This window comes from Rhinichthys klamathensis, unplaced genomic scaffold (assembly GCF_029890125.1).
Source record: "Rhinichthys klamathensis goyatoka isolate OS25496 unplaced genomic scaffold, OSU_Roscu_1.1 h1tg000252l_1, whole genome shotgun sequence".
Classification (NCBI taxonomy): Eukaryota; Metazoa; Chordata; class Actinopteri; order Cypriniformes; family Leuciscidae; genus Rhinichthys; species Rhinichthys klamathensis.
The window spans coordinates 334,827-360,000 of record NW_026606774.1 but is presented as its reverse complement, the minus strand read 5'-3'; the positions used below and the strand labels follow the sequence as shown (position 1 = coordinate 360,000).

Below are 25,174 nucleotides of genomic sequence, written 5' to 3'. Positions count from 1 at the left end.
ACAACAAGCTTTACCTTATCATTGCAACTTCAGGAACAAAAACTGCTTTAAAGTTCCATTCATTCCCATTAATCAGTTCAAACTGTAAATGAATCAATGAATCAATGAATCAATGATTCATTTGCAGCATCGCTCTAAAATATTGGCATTTGTCAACAAGGGAAAAAAAGAAAGTTCTTTGTTAATATGAAGGATTTTTTCTGTATTGATATTTTTACATGTGTTTTATAGCCGTATTTTTAATTGCTTTGAGTTTTAAGGTTGAAGTAAATGTCTGTAAACTGAAGAGATAATGAGCCGGTCATTTTCCACCAAGACATTCCCTGTTTTATATTCAAATGTGGTCACACTCTAAGCTTCATTAGTTAATATTATTTAGTTCACATGAACTATATGAAGAATACTTCTACAGCATTGATTAATCTTTGGTAATATGAATTTCAACATTTACTAATACGTTATTAAAATCAAAGGTTGTATTTGTGAACATTAGATAATGCACTGTGAACTAACATGAACAGCTGGATTATTATTAACTAACATTAACAAAGATTAATAAATACTGTAACAAATGTATTGCTCATTGTTAGTTCATGTTAGTTAATACATTAACTAATGAACCTTATTGTAAAGTGTTACCAAAATGTACATGTATTGTTATATTAGAGCATGATAACTATGACTAAACACAGTTTTCTTGATTATTTTTAACAAACACAACATGCAGCAAATAAGATGCTAAAAATGAAATAAACTATGGAATAAAGTCCAAAGAATTCACCGAGTTGAGTTTTACAGGTGTTTAATAACCATATATTTAATTGGGTTGAGTTTTAAAGTTGAAGTTCGTAATGAGCTGGTAATTTTCCACCAGGCCTGTTTTTAAATTAAATGTATATTTGTACTTATGTATTGTTATATTAGAGCATGATTAACCATGAAAAACCCTTATTTTTAACAAACACAACATAAGTGCCACGAATAAGATGCTAAAATTGAAATGAACATGAATTTGACTCAATATTTACTTTGAAAACTTTTAATTATTTAACAATTTTATTTATACTTTTTACATTTTAGTACATTATTCTTTGATTCATCGCTGGTCTGTTTTTGAAACTGACACAAAGAAGAATAACTCATACAGTATTATTATATTGGAGCATGATTAAGGACTCTTCCTTGATTAATTTAAGCGAAAACACACATTTTTCTTGATTATTTTTATCAAACACAACATAAGCGCAGAAATTAAAATGCTAAAAATGAAATGAACAATAATTTGACACAATATTTACTCATATGTACACTATTCTTTGATTCGTCGCTGGTAAGTTTTTGAAACTGACACAAAGAAGAATATTAATAACTGTATAAATACTTAATAATTAATAGGCCGATTAATAACTCTGGCGGATATATCGGTCGATCTCTGATTAAAATCCCTCAGATCCCGAAGTCTATGAGCGCGAGCGACTCCCGAGCATCAGTAAATGTGGAGACTCACCATGAGGAGGACAGTGAGGATCCCGAATGCTTCTGGACAATGGGTTCGGATGGACGGGCTTTTGTAGATTAGCTGTGCTGTTCTGGGCCGATATAAATAACACATGCCCTGTTTAGGAAGTGACAGGTAGATGATGATCCTCAACACACACACACACACACACACAGAAGCGTGATGAACAACAGTGGTTTAGGATGACAGGAGCCTGTTCTCTGGAGGACAGAAGAAGCGTTCAGCTGTTTGGTGCCGATGATCTCTCCTCACTTCTTATTTATTTCAGGATTTCGCTTTAAGAGCTCAGTAGAGATTCAGAGATTCAGAGATTCACACCTGATAATGTTTCATTCAGAACTGATTTATGGGTGCACATCATTATTGTTAACAATCTTGAATCAGAATCAGTTCCTCTTGCAGCATCTCTTCTCTTCTCTGATGATGTGGGCGGGGCTATAACCTGTCACTCACATGAGATCAGCCAATAGCAAACCACAACCATCCAATCAACTCCCCACAGACACAATCAAGCCCCGCCCACATTTGATCTTGTTCCAAAAGCTGTTTCAGGTATAGATAGATAGATAGATAGATAGATAGATAGATAGATAGATAGATAGATAGATAGATAGATAGATAGATAGATAGATAGATAGATAGATAGATAGATAGATAGATAGATAGATAGATAGATAGATAGATAGATAGATAGATAGATAGATAGATAGATAGATAGATAGATAGATAGATAGATAGATAGATAGATAGATAGATAGATAGATAGATAGATAGATAGATAGATAGATAGATAGATAGATAGATAGATAGATAGATAGATAGATAGACAGACAGACAGACAGACAGACAGACAGACAGACAGACAGACAGACAGACAGACAGACAGACAGACAGACAGACAGACAGACAGACAGACAGACAGACAGACAGACAGACAGACATAGATAGATAGATAGATAGATAGATAGATAGATAGATAGATAGATAGATAGATAGATAGATAGATAGATAGATAGACAGATAGACAGATAGATAGACAGACAGACAGACAGACAGACAGACAGACATAGATAGATAGATAGATAGATAGATAGATAGATAGATAGATAGATAGATAGATAGATAGATAGATAGACAGATAGATAGATAGATAGACAGAAAGACAGACAGACAGACAGACAGACAGACAGACAGACAGACATAGATATAGATAGATAGATAGATAGATAGATAGATAGATAGATAGATAGATAGATAGATAGATAGATAGATAGATAGATAGATAGATAGATAGATAGATAGTGATGGAGGATGAACTGCTCTCACAAAATCTACAGTAATTCTAGTCAATTTGATCATATTTGACTGAATGTAACAGTGTGCTCTTGTGTTTCAGCGGCTGCTCTCTGTAATATAAAGCAGAACACATAATCAAACTCTGTCTCTGGCTCTTATATTCCTCACAGCCGGTCTCTGGCTCTTATATTCCTCAAGGCCGGTCTCTGGCTCTTATATTCCTCACAGCCGGTCTCTGGCTCTTATATTCCTCACAGCCGGTCTCTGGCTCTTATATTCCTCCGGCTGCGCGGCGAGGAAATCAATATCGGGTTTGTGAGCTTCAAATCAATCAACAGAATCAATAAAACCAATAGAGTTGATCAATATGTCATCTGTGACCCTCATATAATCTGCAGCTTGCAGGAGATTTCAGGAGTTCGGCTTTCAAGTCATTTGACTTTTGATCATAAAACTGAGAAGAGAATTCGCCTCTTGAAATATGAATTATGATAAAAGGGTTATTAGTTCAGCCAAAATGAAAAAAATTCTGTAATCAGTGTAAAGTGAAGGAGTCTCTTCAGAATATCGGGACTAAACCGCTCGATTCATATGGATTAGTTTTAAAATCTCTTTATGAATGTTTTGAAGCAGCCGGTAGTTGCATAGCCTGTCAACGGAGCGGCAGAAATCCCTCAGATTTCATTATAAATATCTTCATTTGTGTTTCGAAGATGAACGAAAGTCTTACGGGTTTGGAACGGGTTAGACAATTCACTTTTGGGTGAACTAACCCTTGAAGATTTTGTTTGGAATGGAATCATACTATGCAATCATCATAATAAACACATGAAACAGTAGAAATACAGTAGAAATATCAATGCTGCTATTTAATGATTAACAAAATCCTCATACATTGTAAAGTTAATTGAAGTATCTTTATATGGCATAAATAGCCAGAGTATGTTATGAATTCAGCTATTGATTCAGAGTGAATTCATAAAATCAAGTGCAATGTGAAATATTTGAAGTAATATTTATTGACATAATAAATATACATGCAATTCTATACGCTGATATAGTGCTAAGATGGAATATTTGCACTTTTATAAATGCATTGAAAACATTATAATCTACTGGTGCTGAAGTGAAGGTCGTCTCTGCTCTGGATGGATGGATTGATTGATTGATTGATTGATTGATCTAGGCTCCGCCCCCTGCCAGCTGGTCTATTGATGAATTGATTGAGCTCTTTGTTTGCAGGTATTGATTGTTTGGATGAATGTGTGTGTGTAGCGGTCACTGGGTGTGTGTGTGTTTCTCTCTCTCTCTGTCCTCTAGTCTCGGATGTGATGTTAGTTTGGAGAAGCTCGTCGCTCACACACATCATGGAAATACACTAAGATTAAGAGGAGCTTTACACAAACACATATACGGTATGTGTGTTTCAGTTTCAGATGTTTTCATCGAGCTGGAGTGTGTATTATCTGGGTGGACAAATAACATGGACTTTGCTTTGGAAACAGTGTGTGTGAAGAGTGTTTAGAGAGATTTTAGATGCTGTATGACCAGTTTTCAGCTTTTCATCTTTTGTGCAGTGTCTGACATGTTTAAAAGTAAATATTGTTCTTGTTAGCTTTATCTGTCGTGATGATCATGTTCTCCAGCGCGATCTGATGTTTTGAGATGAGCATCTCGAGCTTCAGTGAGGAAGAACGTGTGTAAAAAAGCTCTGAGTCACATGATCATTCTCACACTTATGCATTTGATTACATGCATGTTTTTTGTGTATAATGAATTTTATGCGTTATATTTTGTCAGAGGAAAATTGGAGTCAGCATCTGATCACATTCATTTTCTTAAATCTGGGTTTGTTTGACCTTTTTTCAGTGTCTTGTGAGTTTTGAGATCATTCTTCATTTGCTCTTATAAATCTGAGGCATATTTACATATTTTAAAGACTATATAAATGTAAATATACTAAATTACTACACGAAATGGGGTAAATGGTTGAGCACTGTATATAAATCTATTGTCTGTATTGTATAATATTGTGTATATATATTTTTTCTTTATTAAAAAATAAAGTTGTCCTCCTAAGAAGGGGGGGGGGGGGGGGGGGGGGGTGGTGGGCCAATATATATATATATATATATATATATATACAAAATATATTACTAAAAATATAAATATGCTAAATGTATTCCTAAACATAAATGTAAATTTACTAAAATGTAAATATACCAAATCTGACTAAATGTAAATAATAAATATACTAAATATAGTACTAAATATACTAAATTTACTACTATATATATAAATGTATCTTAAATATATTACTAAATATAAATAAGTATACTAAATATATTAATAAATTTACATTTAAATATAAATGTACTAAATAGATTATTAATAATATACACAATATTCCTAAATATACATATACATTTTCTAAATATATTACTAAATGTAAATATAAATGTAAATATATTACTAAATATAACAAATATATTTTAAATATAAATTTAAATATATTACTAAATATAACAAAAATATTACTAAATATAAATATTTTAAATATATTACTAAATATAAATATTTTAAATATATTACTAAATATAAATATTTTAAATATATTACTAAATACAAATATACCAAATATATTACTACATATAAATGTAAATATTCTAAATGTATTAATAAATGTACATTTAAATATAAATGTACTAAATAGAATATTAATAAAATATACACAATATTACTAAATTTAAATATACATTTTCTAAATATATTACTAAATGTAAATATACATGTAAATATTCTAAATATATTAATAAATGTAAATATTCCAGATATATTACTATAAATGTAAATATTCCAGATATATTACTGAATGTAAATGTAAATATTCCAGATATATTAATGAATGTAAATGTAAATATTCCAGATATATTGCTGAATGTAAATGTAAATATTCCAGATATATTGCTGAATATAAATGTAAATATTCCAGATATATTGCTGAATATAAATGTAAATATTCCAGATATATTGCTGAATATAAATGTAAATATTCCAGATATATTGCTGAATATAAATGTAAATATTCCAGATATATTGCTGAATGTAAATATTCCAGATATATTACTGAATATAAATGTAAATATTCCAGATATATTGCTGAATATAAATGTAAATATTCCAGATATATTGCTGAATATAAATGTAAATATTCCAGATATAGGCCTATTGCTGAATATAAATGTAAATATTCCAGATATATTGCTGAATATAAATGTAAATATTCCAGATATATTACTGAATATAAATGTAAATATCCCAGATATATTGCTGAATATAAATGTAAATATTCCAGATATATTGCTGAATATAAATGTAAATATTCCAGATATATTGCTGAATATAAATGTAAATATTCCAGATATATTGCTGAATATAAATGTAAATATTCCAGATATATTGCTGAATATAAATGTAAATATCCCAGATATATTGCTGAATATAAATGTAAATATTCCAGATATATTGCTGAATATAAATGTAAATATTCCAGATATATTGCTGAATATAAATGTAAATATTCCAGATATATTGCTGAATATAAATGTAAATATTCCAGATATATTGCTGAATATAAATGTAAATATCCCAGATATATTGCTGAATATAAATGTAAATATCCCAGATATATTGCTGAATATAAATGTAAATATTCCAGATATATTGCTGAATATAAATGTAAATATTCCAGATATATTGCTGAATATAAATGTAAATATTCCAGATATATTGCTGAATATAAATGTAAATATTCCAGATATATTGCTGAATATAAATGTAAATATTCCAGATATATTGCTGAATATAAATGTAAATATTCCAGATATATTGCTGAATATAAATGTAAATATTCCAGATATATTGCTGAATATAAATGTAAATATTCCAGATATATTGCTGAATATAAATGTAAATATTCCAGATATATTGCTGAATATAAATGTAAATATTCCAGATATATTGCTGAATATAAATGTAAATATCCCAGATATATTGCTGAATATAAATGTAAATATTCCAGATATATTGCTGAATATAAATGTAAATATCCCAGATATATTGCTGAATATAAATGTAAATATCCCAGATATATTGCTGAATATAAATGTAAATATTCCAGATATATTGCTGAATATAAATGTAAATATTCCAGATATATTGCTGAATATAAATGTAAATATTCCAGATATATTGCTGAATATAAATGTAAATATTCCAGATATATTGCTGAATATAAATGTAAATATTCCAGATATATTGCTGAATATAAATGTAAATATTCCAGATATATTGCTGAATATAAATGTAAATATCCCAGATATATTGCTGAATATAAATGTAAATATTCCAGATATATTGCTGAATATAAATGTAAATATTCCAGATATATTGCTGAATATAAATGTAAATATTCCAGATATATTGCTGAATGTAAATGTAAATATTCCAGATATATTGCTGAATGTAAATGTAAATATTCCAGATATATTGCTGAATATGAGTGTGTTTATGTAAAGCGTAGTTCTTCTGTTCTGCTGACTGACTGAAGATGATAATGAAGCCTCTCGCTCACTTTCAGCTCTGATGGTCTGGATATGATGATGAAGATGATGAAGATGTTTGCCAGTAGAGACCTTCGTGACCTTCATCATCTGGAAGAGGAAGTGCAGAGACTTCAGGAAGTCCAGGAGAGATCAGCCAATCACATCGCTCTGCTGCAGGAAGTCCAGGAGAGATCAGCCAATCACATCGCTCGGCTTCAACAGCAGCTGGCCAATAAAACACAGGAGATGGAGGTAGAGATCAGCTCATTATGAGCAGTGTCGGTCGGGACAGTTACTTTGAAGAGTAATGCATTACAATATTGGGTTACTCCTTTAAAAAGTAAATACTTTGTTACTTTTTTTATAAAAGTAATGTTTTACGTTATTTTGGCATTACTTTTTTTCACCTGCAGGGCTTGTTTTTTATAACATGGTTAAACTGAATCATCGAAGGTCAGAAGCAAGTAGATCGGTCGATAAAGTGAGAGTAAATGCATAAAAATGTATGTTTTATGTAATATATTTAGTTATTGGAGGTTTGCATAGTATTCTGATTCTGCATTTCACTGATTTTATTCATTTTGAGGAATATTGAATCTGTTTTGTGCAAGTGAGACGAGTAAATGCACACTCACATTTAGTCTAGAACTACAATAACCATCATGTTCACACACACACACACACACACAGTGAGAGCTGTCAGTCAATAAATGGGAAAACAAAGTAACTTGCGTACTAATTTGAAAAAGTAACTCAGATATTTTGTTGTAAATTTGAAAAGTAATGCGTTACTTTACTAGTTACTTGAAAAAGTAATCCGATTACATAACTCAAGTTACTTGTAATGAGTTCCACACAGCACTGGTTATGAAGGGTGATTATTAAAGTTCTGGCTCTAACGAGTGTGTGTTCATGTTAGAGACTTCAGGCCGAGTTGCAGGATTATGAGAAGATCAAAACTGAGCTCAGGTAACGCACTCATATTCTCATATTCTCTCCTCATATGATCATCAATAATGAGTTATTAAAGTCTCGTGTTCTCCCTCTCAGGACTCTACGAGCGCTGACACACACTGCGCTGACACACACTGCGCTGACACACACTGGTGATGAGGTGTTCGCCCCTCCATCAGACTCGGCTGGTAATGGACTGTTTCATTCACTGTCATTACAAGAGCATGATTGATTGTTTTTATTTAAAAATATTGTTTTCTTATTTTAATTGATTTTTAAAATAAAATATTTCAGCTTTTTAACTTTTTTTTGTTTTTAAATTAAATATATTCAGTTTTATTTTGATTGTTTTTATTTAAAAATATTGTTTTCTTATTTTAATTGATTTTTAAAATAAAATATTTCAGCTTTTTAACTTTTTTTTGTTTTTAAATTAAATATATTCAGTTTTATTTTGATTGTTTTTATTTGAAAATTTTCTCTAATTTGAATTTATTTAAAATAATTTCACATTTTTAGTGTTTTACTTAATTTATTTGAGCTATTTATGTTTAATTTATTTCAAATTAAATATTTTAGCTTTTTGTTTATTTTTTAATTATTTAGTTAATTTTTTTAATTAAATGTATTTCAGATTTGTTTGCAAGTTTTATTTTGATCGTTTTTATTTTTAAATATTTTCTCTAATTTTAATTTATTTTAAAATAAAATAATGTCAGCTTTTCAGTATTTTATTTTGATAATTTGTATTTATAAATTATTTATTTTAGTTTTATTTAAAATATGTATTGCTGCTTTTTAGTAAGCATTTTACTCTGTTTTTATTTAAATTATTTATTAAATTAAAATATTTATTTATTATTTTATCAATTTATAAAATGTAAATCTATTATATTTTAACTGAATATACAGCCTCTACACTCTAAAAATTGCTGGGTCTTTTTAACCCAAATTTGGGTCAAATATGGACAAACCCAGCCATTGGGTTATATTTTTAAATGAAATTTTTAACCTAACGGTTGTTTTTGTCCATATTTGACCCAAATTTGGGTTAAAACGACCCAGCAATTTTTAGAGTGTAGTAAAATCTAATGCATAAGAGAAACCCGGATTTAAGAACCTTTATTTGCTTTACAAACACAGTAAAGTGTTTAGAAAAGTCACAGTATATTCTGTTAATATTGGGCATCTTTCATCAATATTTCAGCTTTTTACTTTTGTGTTTATTTTTTTATCGTTTTTATGTGAAATAATATATTTCTGCTGTTTAGTATGTTTCATTTTGATTGTTTTTATTGAAAAATATTTATTTATGTACTTATTTTCTCAACTCACAAATTGGATGTATCGTGGCCTATTTAAACTGAATATACAGTCGAGTTAAATAAAATCTAATTCCCATAGAAAGAGAAAACAGGATTAAAGAACCTTATAAGATTTGCTTTACAAAAACATACACAGTAAAAAAACGTTGGGATATTTGTTTAACCCAAACTGGAGTTTAACCCAATGCACTGGGTTAAAGTAACCCACAGTTGGGAAGGTGCTATATCAACCCATAGTTGGGTTATTCGTTGGGTTATTTTTAACCCAACATTTTAGTTAAGTGACAGTACAGGTGAAACTGGAAAAATGAGAATATGGTGCAAAAGTTCATTTATTTCAGTAATTCAACTTAAAAGCTGAAACTAATATATTATATAGACTCATTGTATGCAAAGTGAGATATTTCAAGGCTTTATTTGTTATAATTGTGATGATTATGGTTTACAGCTTATGAAAACCTTTTCACAATTTGGGGTTTCCATAAGCTGTAAGCCATAATCATCACAATTATAACAAATAAAGGCTTGAAATATCTCACTTTGCATGTAATGAGTCTATATAATATATTAGTTTCAGCTTTTAAGTTGAATTACTGAAATAAATTAACTTTTGCGAGTTTCATCTGTGCATCTTTGCTCATCGTCAGATCCTGTGATCCCGAGCGAGTCTCATCACGTCTGTGGAAAAGAGGAGCCGTTGAGTGAACTTCCAGTGGACAACATGCGCTCTTCATCCTCATCCTCATCCTCAGTGAGCCTCCACATGTGTGTTAAAGAAGAGGACACCTGTGAGGAAGAGGAGTGTGACACGACTGGACTCACGCTCCAGGTGAAGGAGGCGCTCCAGAAGCACAGCATCGGCCAGCGCGTGTTCGGCCACTGTGTGCTGGGTCTCTCTCAGGGAACCGTGAGTGATATTCTGGCCCGACCCAAGCCCTGGAGGACCCTGACCCGGCGAGGACGAGAGCCCTTCCTGAGGATGCAGAGCTTCCTGTCGGACCAGAGCCGCGTGCGAGCGCTCGCCGTCACCCAGGAGAGACTGAGAGGTGAGCGGAGGACCGGACGGGGGAACACTGAACATCTCACGTCTGGTGTTCAAAGTGCATGAAAAATAGGGCAAGCTAAATTCAATGAGATAATAAATTTGCTTATAAGGATATTTGTTTAACCCAATGCATTGGGTTACAATAACCTACAGTTGGGAAGCTGCTATGCCAACCCATAGTTGGGTTATTCGTTGGGTTATTTTTAACCCAACATTTTTAAGTGAGTAGTAAAGTGACAGTACAGGTGAAACTGGAAAAATGAGAATATGGTGCAAAAGTTCATTTATTTCAGTAATTCAACTTAAAAGGTGAAACTAATATATTATATAGACTCATTACATGCAAAGTGAGATATTTCAAGTGTTTGGTGGCTAGATGTTTGGAAAACTGGTATAATAATAACAATAAATAACTAGTATTATTTATTTATGGATGATTCTTGAAGAATTCTCTTGCAGAATGATGCAGATTTTATATTGAGCATCAATGGTTTAAAAAAATATTAAAATCATTTTTGTACTTTATATTTTTGTCAGTAAGAAAAAAAAACAAGATACTTGATTAAAACAAGAAACTTATGAAGCAAAATGACATTAGATATTGATATTCATTAACAGATCTTGTTTTCAGAAACTTGATCAATTAGGCCTATATTCCTGTTGACAAATAGTTTTTCTTGTTCTAAGCAAAAACCTTAATATATCAAATATTTTTTGTTGAAAACCTTAATATCTTATCATGTTATAATGATCTAAGGTAAATTTATCTAATGTTCAAGGTGTATAGATATATTTGGAAAACAGGTTATATTACAACTACTAAGTATATATGCCAGAACAAAATTGTTTGTTGCACAAAATTGTTCTTAAAACCAAACATGTATATTAACAATACCTTGAAATGCATCTGCCAGACAACAAAGTTATTATGCAAAGTCTATTTAAAAAATATTTAATGCATTTGAATTATTTTTTCAAATAGTCGGGTTGAGTGAATGATTCAAAGACTCACTTCATTACTGGATGAATCAGTGTTTTTGAACAAATCTCTTGAGTGAATGATTCAATGACTCACTTCATTACTGGATGAATCAGTGTTTTTGAACAAATCTCTTGAATGAATGATTCAATGACTCACTTCATCACTGGATGAATCAGTGTTTTTGAACAAATCTCTTGAATGAATGATTCAATGACTCACTTCATTACTGGATGAATCAGTGTTTTTGAACAAATCTCTTGAGTGAATGATTCAATGACTCACTTCATTAATGGATGAATCAGTGTTTTTGAACAAATCTCTTGAGTGAATGATTCAATGACTCACTTCATTACTGGATGAATCAGTGTTTTTGAACAAATCTCTTGAATGAATGATTCAATGACTCACTTCATCACTGGATTGTTCAGTGTTTTTGAACAAATCTCTTGAGTGAATGATTCAATGACTCACTTCATTACTGGATGAATCAGTGTTTTTGAACAAATCTCTTAAGTGAATGATTCAATGACTCACTTCATTACTGGATGATTCAGCATTTTTAAATGAATCTGTTGAATGAATAATTCAATGACTCACTTCATTACCGGATGATTCAGTATTTTTGAACGAATCTCTTGAATGACTGATTCAGTGACTCACTCATGTTGTAACAGTCTCTTGTCTCCACCTACTGGTGTAACGATGTAATGATTCAATCTTTCTCTGAAGCAAGTTACTGTCAGAAGCTGATTTACTGTATTGTGATCTCTACTGTAGACATCAGTGTTTATATTGAGTGCATTCATGATCCTGGCTGTCTCTCTTCACTGAAGGCATCGTCCCGTGGGTTCGTCCTCCAGAGATGACCTCAGATCAGGTGATCAGGAACATTCTGGATCAGAACCGTTCGGAGCGTGAGTTCAGATCAGCATCGCTACTTTAAAAACATTTATTATTTTTTGTAAAGTTATATGGCTTATCATACATCAACTTAAATATTACTTTTATATATTTTTTTAATATATACATTTTTAAACATATTTATTATGTTTAATATTTTTTAAATATGTTTTTAATGCATGATTTAATAGTAGTAATTAAGTAACTGTGTGTTTTCTAAAGTCTTGTGTGTGGAAAAGACTTATATTGTGTAAATATTTGTGTATAATTTATTAGAGAGAATTAAAAATTTGAGGTTTAAGATTTTACCAGGGACATTAATGTGTCGGTTTGAGCTATTTTAGGACATCAAATTAAGCTGAGTGAAAATGAAAAATGTTGGCTTGGCCACAAGCTGAAATAAAAATATATGTTTTATTTAAGTTTCAATGTTTACTTTATTTCATTATTTATTTATTTATTTTGTAGCTGAAAGAAATGTTACCTTGGCAAGTATAAAAAAAAAAGTTGATTTATTTAAGTATAAGTATAAAAACGAAAAAAACAAAACATTTTTAGAAAATTTATAAAAATGTGAACAAAATAAACATCAAGTGAAATAGCTAGCTGCCACGGCAACATTTCTAATTTTAGTTTAGTTAAGTACTGAAATGGCTAAAAATATATTTAAAAAAATGTATACATCAAAAATATTTTTTTTTCTTACAATTTTTTGTTGAGTTAAGTACTAAAATAACAAAAAATAAAAGTAATTAAAAAAAATTAACAACAAAAATAAAAATTATTCACGGTTTTCGCTTTCATTTTCTCATTTTTCGTTTAGATAAGTATTAAAATAACTAAAAATTTAAGTAAGTTAAAAAATTACTCAACGTTTATTAACTACATTTTTATTACATTTTATTTAAAGTTTGCCTTGGCTACTAACTAAAATTAAGTTGAGGTACTAAAGTTACTTCAGCTAAAATGGAAATAAAAACATATGTAGAAATAAAACAAATTCAGTGAATTCTAAATGGGATGTTGTGTTAATGCCAAATAAATCTGAAGATTAGCTGATGTTTATTAACTCTTTCCCTGCCTTTGATGGACATTTCTGCCAGTCCATGTTTCACTGTTGTACTGTAGGGGGCGCTGTTGCTTTTCTGTGAAAAGTGTTGATTGCATGAACTTGAAGCGGAAAATAAAATTGCCGGGGAAAAATTTTGATTTTTAACACACAAGTGAACAATTTCCTGGACCGTGAAACGTTTAACCCTTTCTGAACCGCAGCGTGTGTGTGTGTGTGTGTGTGTTCAGTGATGGATGTGGACAGCGGGTCTCAGCGTGGATCAGAGGACGTCATCAGAAACATCCTTCATCAGGCCAAACACGAGATGCACGTGACGAGCGAGACCCCGGAAGAGGTGCATTATGGGAAACCGAGTCCCAGTGATCAGTCGCCGGCTGATTTTGTCCAAAGCATCATCCGAAAGGTCAAATGTGAGATGAATGAAGACACTCCCCCTTCAGCGTCTCCAGCTCCTCTGTCCATCCTCACACACTCGTTCCCGCCGGAGCCGGAGCCGAGGACGCAGGTGTGTGTCCAGCAGGTGTGTGTGGGGAGCTGTGAGGATGAGATGCTTGAGTCGCTGCATCTGGACACCGTCAGCATCACACAGAGAGTCAAAGAAGCGCTCGTGCTCAACAGCATCGGTGAGACGCAATCACTGTGTCCCTTAAAACTCGTCTTTGATCAACAAAATTAAAAAAAAATTCCCTTGATGTCTTCATGCCTTAAAATATCTTGACTGTAACTCGACACCTTCGCCTCATTTAGTATTCGCGGTTCTATGAATATGCAAATGAGCCCCGCCTCCACTCACTCACTCAGAGATCCACTGGTTGACGATCACACGTTGATCTGATTGGTTACTCGACACCCTTGCCTCATTTAGTATGCGCGGTTCTATGAATATGCAAATGAGCCCCGCCTCCACTCACTCGCTCAGCTCAGAGATCCACTGGTTGACGATCACACGTTGATCTGATTGGTTACTCGACACCCTTGCCTCATTTAGTATGCGCGGTTCTATGAATATGCAAATGAGCCCCGCCTCCACTCACTCGCTCAGGTCAGAGATCCACTGGTTGACGATCACACGTTGATCTGATTGGTTACTCGACACCCTTGCCTCATTTAGTATGCACGGTTCTATGAATATGCAAATGAGCCCCGCCTCCACTCACTCACTCAGAGATCCACTGGTTGACGATCACACGTTGATCTGATTGGTTACTCGACACCCTTGCCTCATTTAGTATGCGCGGTTCTATGAATATGCAAATGAGCCCCGCCTCCACTCACTCGCTCAGCTCAGAGATCCACTGGTTGACGATCACACGTTGATCTGATTGGTTACTCGACACCCTTGCCTCATTTAGTATGCGCGGTTCTATGAATATGCAAATGAGCCCCGCCTCCACTCACTCGCTCAGCTCAGAGATCCACTGGTTGACGATCACACGTTGATCTGATTGGTTACTCGACACCCTTGCCTCATTTAGTATGCACGGTTCTATGAATATGCAAATGAGCCCCGCCTCCACTCACTCACTCAGAGATCCACTGGTTGACGATCACACGTTGATCTGATTGGTTACTCGACACCCTCGCCTCATTTAGTATGCGCGGTTCTATGAATATGCAAATGAGCCCCGCCTCCACTCACCCCCTCAGCTCAGAGATCCACTGGTTGACGATCACACGTTGATCTGATTGGTTACAAGGTCGTTTGTGACGTCAGAAACACCAGCGATTTCAAACCGTGTTTTTGAGACTGTCTTTGGTTCACTGCAGTTTTAAGGAGAAAATACTCAGCAATGCTGTCGACTTATGAACTTACACATGGTGTGTCTTAGAGCGGATTAAAAACATGAAAAGCTGTATTTTCGCCACAAGAGGACTTCTCTGAACATTCGGAAACAAGTTACATTTAAAAAACCGGAGTCAGATCTGCAGAAACAGTCTAGTTATTGTTTACTAAAACTATTAAAAATTGTGTTCGGTTAATAAAATAAATAATATTAAATTAAAAACATATTAAAATTAACAAGTGTTATTTTAGTATAATTGAATACTATTATAATGTGTATTCATCATCATCATCATTTCTTTATTCAGGACATACATATAAAATGGTCCATAGCACTATACAAGATAAAGTACATACAAAACAGAAAAAAAAAAGAAAAAAAATTGTAAGAAAATGACTACACAATACACAAAAACGGTGTTCAAATATTAGCATATAGACTAAAGCGCCAGTGATTCCACAAAACCGAAGTTAACCTAACTGCACTCAAAGCAGGGTTCACTAATGTTGCGATGATGCTGTTATGTGACTCTACTAGTCTACACATACATCTGTACATGAGATTCCTAAGTACAGCAGGGCACGTGAATACATTGACACTTACACACATTTGGCTAGCACTGCCCCCTCGTGGCAATTAATGCAGCAGCCTCAAACCATCATTATATGCCACCTTGAGTTTCTGCATACTGCTTTTTTTATAGCGGCGCCGCAAGTGGGCAGTGTACATCGGAGTACAAAAAGCTTTAAAAAGTGTAGTCTTCACAAAAAGTGAGCACATACTAAATTTGCGATTCAGCATATTCGCTTGTGCGTACAACATACAATACTGTCTATGAATGTCCCTATCATCAGACAGGTCATCAGTTATATAGTGTCCTAAGTACTTGACCTCATTACACACTCTAAGTAAAGTACCAGACAGATAAAAAGCAGGAAATGAGAGTTTACTGTCCTCCCTGCTTCTAGCAATCATTATATGGCTCTTCTTAGAGTTGAACGTAATATCAAAGTCCAAGCCATATTGGGAACATACCCTTAGTAGCTGTTGAAGGCCAGCACTATATGAACAAAGAATGACCAGGTCATCCACGTACATTAGGTGGTTGACAATGGTGTCCCCAACCCTACAGCCTGTTCCACAACTGTTTAGCAACTTCGATCGGTCGTCCATATAAATATTAAAAAGAAAGGGAGACAAAATGCTTCCCTGCCTAACTCCATTACTTATATTAAATGAGGCAGACATAGAGTTACCCCACTTCACATACATGGACTGATGAGCATACCAAAAGGCCAAGATTCTCACTAGATATTTGGGAGCCCCTCTGTTGTACAATTTGCAAAATAGCTTCTCATGGTTCGCCCTATCAAAGGCTTTAGAGGCATCAATAAAACACAAAGAAATTGTGGAACTATGCCTGTTGTACAAATCTAAAACGTCCTTCAGGGCAAAAATACACATATCAGTGCCATGTTTAGGTTTGAAACCAAACTGATTGTCAGAGGTCAAGACAAAATGTTCCAGCCTATTCAGAATAATCCTCTCCAAAACTTTGGATAAGATACTGGCTAGAGCTATAGGCCTGTAATTATCCACACTATTAATCTTACCTGCTTTTTCTTTAATGATGGGCACTAGTGTGACAGATAAAATAGAGTCGAGTAAAATACCATGGACTAACAGCCCAGTAAAACAAATAGCAATTAGGGGACAGAGTTTTCTACTTGCAAATTTCAAATGCTCCGCAGATATCTCATCCATACCGCATGCCTTATTATCCTTTAGCATCATAATTGCATCATATATTTCTTGAGGTAAAACAGTTGTATCTTCATTACTATCAATGTCATATATATATATATATATATATATATATATGTGTGTGTGTGCGTGTTTTTTACTACTTTGACCCGGTCACTTCAAAAACATAAACTGCAAAACTGTAATTTAAGGGAAATAAATGCAATTCCAAGTGAAATTTTGCACAAAATATTTGTGTAAGATTATAATATGCTTTCTCTTAATTGATAAAATGTGATAAAAAAATAAACACATTTTTTTTAGAAAAAACATCATCCTTGGACAATGTAGCAAAACTTGTACATTTACAATCAGATTTTTTCATATATGTGTAGTTCTGGGAGTGTTTGCCTGACGGTGGTGTGGTTTGGCAGGTCAGCGTGTGTTTGGCGAAGAGGTTCTGGGTTTGACTCAAAGCTCGGTGTCTGAACTGCTGTCTCGCCCCAAACCCTGGACTAAACTCAGTCTGAAAGGAAAGGAGAACTTCATCCGGATGCATCGGTGGCTCCAAGACCCGCACAACGTCCAGAGACTGACCAAGACGGACCAGAGAGGTAAACATTACATTAGTGATGCCGATATCGGTTCATTTTTAATGTTATCGTTATCGGCCCGATAAAAACATTTGTCTGATATATTAAAGCTGATAAATAATGTATTGTTTCCTTCAGCTGAGGCGCTTCAGATGCGCACTGTTCAACATGATGATTATGAATTGCTTGAAATATGATTGGAATCACTTCAAAAAAGGAAAATACAGTTCAGTGCAACATGTGCAGCGCAAGCCTGTCATATCGGCTACATAACATTATCATGAGAACATCATAATTGTGTGTTTGGGACGTGGATTTTACTGGGGAGACTTTTGTTTTCGTAATCAGGCTCTCAAAAATGTATTTAGATTTAGATTTTCGGCCGATATATCGGTTATCGGCTTTCAAATATAAAGAATTATCGGTTATCGGTATCGGCCAAACTGTTCATATCGGTGCGTGCCTAGTAAATATACTGTATGTTTGGTAGAAGGATATTATTCAATGCATATCTACAACAATGTGCATGTAAACATTTTCATTCCGTTCTTCTTGTTTGTGCTCACGCATACAGATGAGGTCATTATAATCAAACTATCATAACAGTGTAATTTTAAAGTATATTTGAGACTATAGAATATAATAGAGGTGATTGTATAATTGCAGGTACATTTGCTGTCATTATTTTTATATTATTTGTTATGTCATGGATCAAAAGATACTTCAGGCCATAACAATATAATATTTTCTGTAAAAAGTGTCTTTTAAAGCTGAAAATCATAATTTCTTCTTTTTTTTCTTTTTTTTTTCTCATTTATATAGCGCTTTTAACAATGGATTGTTTCAAAGCAGCTTTACAGAGATAAACATATAATTTAAGGTAACAGAGATTGTTTTGGCTTTATATTCGGTTCTTTTCCGAATTACTGTATTTTTTCCCCCTCATGTATCATTGCGTAATTAAATTTTTTTTTTTTACTTTAGCCAATATTTCATTCATTTTTTTAAATTACAAAAGCCCTAAGTAGTAATTTTACTAATTCTACAACATTAAATTGTTTAAAAATAACTTCTATATTATAAAAATGTCCATAAATCTTGGATTTAGATGTATCGCCAATATATCGGTTATCGCCTTTCAAATATAAAGAATTATCGGTTATCGGTATCGGCCAAAATGTTCATATCGGTGCATGCCTATTAAATATACTGTATGTTTGGTAGAAGGATATTATTCAATGCATATCTACAACAACGTGCATGTAAACATTTTCATTCCGTTCTTCTTGTTTGTGCTCACGCATACAGATGAGGTCATTAAAATTACACTGTTATGATAGTTTGGTTATAAAGTATATTTGAGACTATAGAATATAATAGAGGTGATTGTGTAATTGCAGGTACATTTGCTGTCATTATTTTTATATTATTTATGTCATGGATCAAAAGATACTACAGGCCATAACAATAAAATATTTTCTGTAAAAAGTGTCTTTTAAAGCTGAAAACCATGATTTCTTCTCCGAATTACTGTCTTTTTTCCCCATCATGTATCATTGCGTAATTATTATTATTTTTTTTTTTACTTTACTTTTGCCAATATTTCATTCTTTTTGTATTCATTACAAAAGCCCTAAATAGTAATTTTTCTAATTCTACAACATTAAATTGTTTAAAAATAACTTTTATATTATAAAAATGTCCATAAATCTTGGATTTAGATGTATCGGCCAATATATCGGTTATCTAGCCTGGCCTACATCATGATGTTAGGTCTGGGAACTCACCATTGGCAGGGCTCAATGCGAGGGGCGGGGTTTCCTCTGCGCTACAACCAACCAGAGCAACGAAGAAGGTGACGTAGTCAGAGCGACGGAAATGCGTCGAAGGGGGAGTGCAGTGTTTCGCGTATGTTGTGTTGTCGAAAAAGTTTGATGGAGAGATTCATGTAAGCTACCAAAGTTATGGAAATGGAGCACAATGACTGTTGCCGTTTTTGTGAAAAAAAAATGAGAATTGCGGGCGTGCTTGTACATTCATCAAGCATCTTCGAGAAACGTCAAACGTTAAGTATTGCCGAGAGACTACTGCATATTGGAGTGGCGGTAGTTAAAACACCGGCAAAGTCGAACAGGATTTGTCAGCGGTGTCTCACCCTTTTATCGAGACTTGAACGTGATTTGCCGGTGTACTGGAGATGGGTGGAGGATGAAAAGAACGAGGAAGCCTCCGCAGTAGAAACCACGACAGGTCGTTCAGCTAAACGAGTTTTACGAAAGTAAAACTATGTAACATCAGAGTAGTTAGTTGTAGCGTAGGCATCGTCCTTTTTAAAAAATGACTCGAGTGCCGTTCTTTGTTCATGTTTCAAAGAAAAGCTTAACTTTAAATCATCCAGAGTCGCGGCCAAAGCCGAATCGAAAGACCGCTGTTCGCCAGCAGCCACAGCCATTGTTTGTTTTCAAGTAGCAGTGAATCGTCGCATCTCTGCCGTCATTATGTTAAGCCCGCCCACCGACTCTATACACGATGTGATTGGCCTGACTAGAGTTTGGTTTTTCCAGCTCGAAAGTCAACGGAGAGTTGTTAGACTCCACTAGGGGAGTCTAGATTTCTAGGCTATCGGTTATCGGCTTTCAAGAATTATCGGTATCGGCCAAAATTTTGATTTCGTTGCATGCCTAGATACATGTTTGGTGGAAGGGATGTTATTCAATGCATATCTACAGAAATATGTGCATATGAACGTATTAATTTCGTTCTTCATCTGAATAAGTGTTTGCTATAAATGTGTGCAGCTCGCCTCAAACGTGACTCGCAGCGGCCGTCCGACGCACCGGGACACGGGTTCTGTCCCTCTGACGGTTCGGGAGCGTGTGAGGCGATCAAAAGGCCTCGTGTGGTTCTGAGCGCTCGTGAGAAGGACTCGCTGCGAGCGGCGTATCAGCTGGAGCCGTACCCGTCTCAACACACCATCGAGAGACTGGCGGCACAGCTAGCGCTTCAAACTAGCACTGTCAGTAACTGGTTCTACAACTACAGGTAGGTGACCAGTGTTGTGTGTGTAACTCATTACAAGTAACTTGAGTCACGTAATCAGATTACTTTTCAAGTAACTAGTAAAGTAACGCATTACTTTTTCACATTTATTGACTGACAGTTCCATGTTGAGAGAAATAAAGTGTTGTGTGTGTGTGTGCGCTGTGTAAACATGATGGTTATTGTAGTTCTAGACTAAATGTGAACATGCATTTACTCGTCTTGCACGAAAACATTCAGTATTCCTCAAAATGAATAAAAACAGTAATGCAATCGCAGAATTTTGGTGAGAAAAAGTAACGGACATGTAATGTAACGCATTACTTTTCATAAAAAGTAACAAAGTAACGCAATTAGATACTTTTTTTTGGGGCGTAATGCATAACTTTTAAAAGTAACTTTCCCCAACACTGTTGGTAACGGCTTCAGCTCTGGAAATAAAACCGTTCAATCTTGTTCCCAAATGGAGGCTCAAGGAAAACATCTTATGATACAAGCGGCTGGATGTGGAATTGAGAAACTCTTGTTATTAGCGACACCGGTGGCCGTTAAGTGAACTGCAGGAGCAGTTTTTCGTTCTTCGATATAAGGAGTAAAAATAAAAGTTGGAAATATGTTTAGCAGTGATTTGCTGTTAACGAACATCCCGACGCCATATAACAATGTGGGTTTAGATTTATCGGCCAATATATCGGTTATCGGCTGTCAAATATAAAGAATTATCGGTATCGGCCAAAATTTTCATCCTTAAAGGAACACTCCAATTTTTGGGACTTTAGCCTATTCACCTTATCCCCCAGAGTTAGATAAGTCCACACATACCTTTTTCATCTCCGTGCGTGCTATAAGTCTGTTTGACGCACCCACCGCTAGCCTAGCTTAGCACAAAGACTGGATGTAAATGGTTGCAGCTAGCATACTAATCCAAATAAGTGACAAAATAACGCAAACATTTTCCTATTTACATGTTGTGATTTATATAGTCACAGAGTGTACAAAAAGACGCGCTCTCTGCTCCTCACCACGGTGCGTCTCAGGTGCTGCGGTTATCACTCCGCCCAAGTAGCAGTGCTTCGCCTTCAGAGAATATAGTTCCCAGTATTTATACGGTTAAAATATGTCTGTGTCTCATGTGACTTTGTTTTTTGTACACTCTGTGACTATATAAATCACAACATGTAAATAGGAAAATGTTTGCGTTATTTTGTCACTTATTTGGATTAGTATGCTAGCTGCAACCATTTACATCCAGTCTTTGTGCTACGCTAGGCTAGCGGTGGGTGCGTCAAACAGACTTATAGCACGCACGGAGATGAAAAAGGTATGTATGGACTTATCTAACTCTGGGGGATAAGGTGAATAGGCTAAAGTCCCAAAAAGTTGGAGTGTTCCTTTAATAAAAGGTGATTAATAAACGAAAATTCTTACATATAGCCTTTTTAAACCGGCATGAATATTTTTCTACTACTAAATGTAATGCGCTGTGCTTTTTCTCTGTTAACAGGTCCAGAATTAGGCGAGATGGTTTACCCGAACCAGTACAAACCAGAACAGTTCAAAGTCCAGCCAGTTCAAGTCCAGTTTCAAGCGGTTTACTCTCAATCAAACAAGAAGCCTGTGATCCTGAGATGGAGGACACACACCAACACACTTGTGTTTCTGTGGCCGTACAGTCCGTCACTAAAGCTGAAGATCTGGAAGAGCTCGTGTAATGAACGAGCAAACGAATTGTTGACATGATTTTAGTATGTTTATCTTTTTTATTTCATTCATACAGAAAAAGTGAATCCTGATTGGACAAATGTCTTTTTTTTTATTATGGCTGAATTGTTTGTTTGATAAATTCTCATGTCTGTTCACTTTGACGGTTCGAGGACTAAAGAATGTGAAAGTGAATAAAAGTCCCTTTTGGTGACTGGAATAATCTGATTCTTATTTTTACTTTCATTTGTATTTGTTTTGTTCCAATTGTGATGCTGATAAAAGCCTTTAAATGAATAAATGTAACCTAAATATTTGTATGATAAACAATGTGTTTTTATTCAAAGAATTTCCAATAGTGAATTGCACTCAAGACCATAAATGTTGGGATTTACAAATAAATATAAAATCAGCACAATAAAATAAAAGTTTTCAGTGAGAGAAGTCCAAAACACAGAATAAAACTCATTTATGAATTTCTGTAATTAATAAATAATAAATGTATTATTTTTAAATAACTGAATAAGTATTTATTAATAATTATTTATAATTCATTTCAATTTAATGCTACATTATTGTATTTTGTATATTTAAATGAATTAAAAAAAAAACTAAATTAATACATATGTATCATTTATTAGTAGTTGCTATTAATATGAACAATTCTTTAACAAATACTTACATTTAAATAAATAAATAAAAAGTAAATTATACACGCATGACGTAGTGATTGCGTCACGACGTCGTAGCGTCACGTGACTTGCAGCTCAGCTGAGAAGAACGTCATGGCGGTGTAGAGCGGATTACACTCAATGTTTACATTCTGTTTATCGTCTCTTTTCTGGTTTTTCTCCGGTTTAACCGCAACAATGCGCGTCTTCTGCGACTAACTTGGAAAGCAGGTGAGTTTTGAGCGATTACAGGGGCTTTATTGACCGGTTTCGGTGCCGGGATGACGGTTCCGCCCTCCTCAAAAACAACAACAAACAAACGACAACAACTAGAACAACAGCACACTCTCTCATCGAGATTTGACGACAGACATATATGTTTAACACTGAGTAACATGCACACAGGAGCTGTTTAATCAGTTGCACTGGTCGAGCTGTCAGTTCAATGATGGTCAAACTAGCATATCTAGTGCACCTATCTAGACTGTATCCTTGGTAAACTACAGTTTTAGGCATCATCGACTCGGTCAGAGTCTTAGTTGACATCTCACTGCTGTCTAGATAGGCAGCTCACTAGGTTTGATCTGTACTAGAATCAACAGCTGGCATACTGTTGTAAAAACACATAATAAATAAGTGTAGGTATATGCTTTTATCTGACCTACCTTTGCTAATTGATTATTTGATTTGGCATGATGTGAGATTAGACACTCCTGCAATAGTCTCACTAAACCACTTCTGCAGGGTTGAAAAGCATGATAACATATCTGTCGTAATGGCGTACAGATATTCCCGGCTAGTATAACAGCATAACAAGCCCTTTTTGTTTGCATAACCTTTCTTAGATTGGTGTTCATTTCCATCTAATAGCAGCGGATCAGGGAGTTTTAACTTGCGCTGCCCTTCAAAAGCTCGTCATGCAAAACCGGTTTCCTTTTTAATCCACCCTCCTGTTTATTATTGGTTGACTATGAATTTTGATCAGGTCACATATTACTCCTGCAAGCCTGACACTCTTTAATAAGCCGTATTATTATGTATTATCTATTTGAGAATAATGGATGATGTTTTGAAGCTTCCCCATTACTGTGGCTGAGTTCAGATCGCTATCTCTGCACTTTATTCTGCTTCCTTTTCCTTTGTTTTGGTTTCACAAAGTATGTGAGAGAGTATGCAATGCCTTGAGAAAAGAAACAGTAGTTTGCTACAATAACACACGATCCGATTATTATGTTGCGCCTTATATCATTGTGTAAATATGTTGCACTATATATATATCATAGTGCAATTTGCATTTTCTAATTTTGTGTAAATATGTGTTATAATCTCTTGCAGCCTTTCTTTCTTTCTTTGAGCGTCTGCTCCACACGCAGAGATCCAGATCCAGATCCAGAACCAGATCCAGGTCTGTAGACCTTCACTGTAACGTCACGTGTCAGAAATGCATTGCATGGAATGTGTGCATGTTAGTGCATGTGTGGTATAGAGGAAGATTTGCAGATGAGTTAAAGGATTAGTTCAGAATTTACTCTCCCGCACGTCATCCAAGATGTTCACGTCTTTCTTTCTTCTGTGGAAAAGAAATGAAGGTTTTTGAGGAAAACATTCCTCATTTCCTCCATATAGTGACTTCAATGGGGTCCAACGGGTCGAAGGTCCAGATGTGAGTTTCAGTGCAGCTTCAAAGTCTCGACACGATCCAGCCGAGGAATAAGAGTCTGATCTAGACAAACCAGCCGACATTTATAACAAAATAAACATTTATATACTTTATAACCACTAATGCTGGTCTTCCACGAGCTGTGATGCGACACACATTACGTGATCAGGGTGAAAGGTCACGCGTGTTCCGGCTCATAAATGTAGGATAGGGCGAACAACTCCATCTCATTTTCTCCTCCAACTTCAAAATTGCTCACATCGTTGTTTTACCTTTTATTTATTTA

General features: G+C 34.3%; 2 protein-coding genes across 2 annotated transcripts in view; one reads left to right on the top strand and one right to left on the bottom strand.

Moving 5' to 3' along the window:
- myl2a (myosin, light chain 2a, regulatory, cardiac, slow) overlaps positions 1–23 on the bottom strand; it is a 6,866-nt gene extending 6,843 nt beyond the window's left edge. The window contains exon 1 of the mRNA XM_056266687.1: positions 1–23. This exon is cut by the window's left edge and continues 116 nt beyond it. The gene's annotated coding sequence lies outside the window, so the exon portion shown is untranslated.
- A 1,439-nt stretch (positions 24–1,462) lies between these two features.
- On the top strand, positions 1,463–22,859 carry cux2a (cut-like homeobox 2a). The gene is made up of 12 exons (XM_056266664.1): positions 1,463–1,550; positions 1,788–1,869; positions 2,986–3,126; positions 7,455–7,671; positions 8,339–8,388; positions 8,470–8,561; positions 10,346–10,744; positions 12,559–12,639; positions 13,925–14,320; positions 17,659–17,838; positions 20,616–20,859; positions 22,361–22,859. Exons 1-12 carry the CDS (start codon positions 1,463–1,465, stop codon positions 22,566–22,568), a joined length of 2,178 nt encoding a protein of 725 aa, XP_056122639.1. The 3' UTR covers positions 22,569–22,859.
- The last annotated feature ends 2,315 nt before the right edge of the window (positions 22,860–25,174 follow it).

Excerpts from the sequence above, each read along its gene's own strand:
- cux2a (XM_056266664.1), top strand. The coding sequence starts at position 1,463 with ATGAGCGCGAGCGACTCCCGAGCATCAGTAAATGTGGAGACTCACCAT. Across the intron at positions 10,745-12,558 it reads CACCCAGGAGAGACTGAGAG|GCATCGTCCCGTGGGTTCGT; the intron begins GTGAGCGGAGGA and ends TCTTCACTGAAG. Across the intron at positions 14,321-17,658 it reads GCTCGTGCTCAACAGCATCG|GTCAGCGTGTGTTTGGCGAA; the intron begins GTGAGACGCAAT and ends GTGGTTTGGCAG.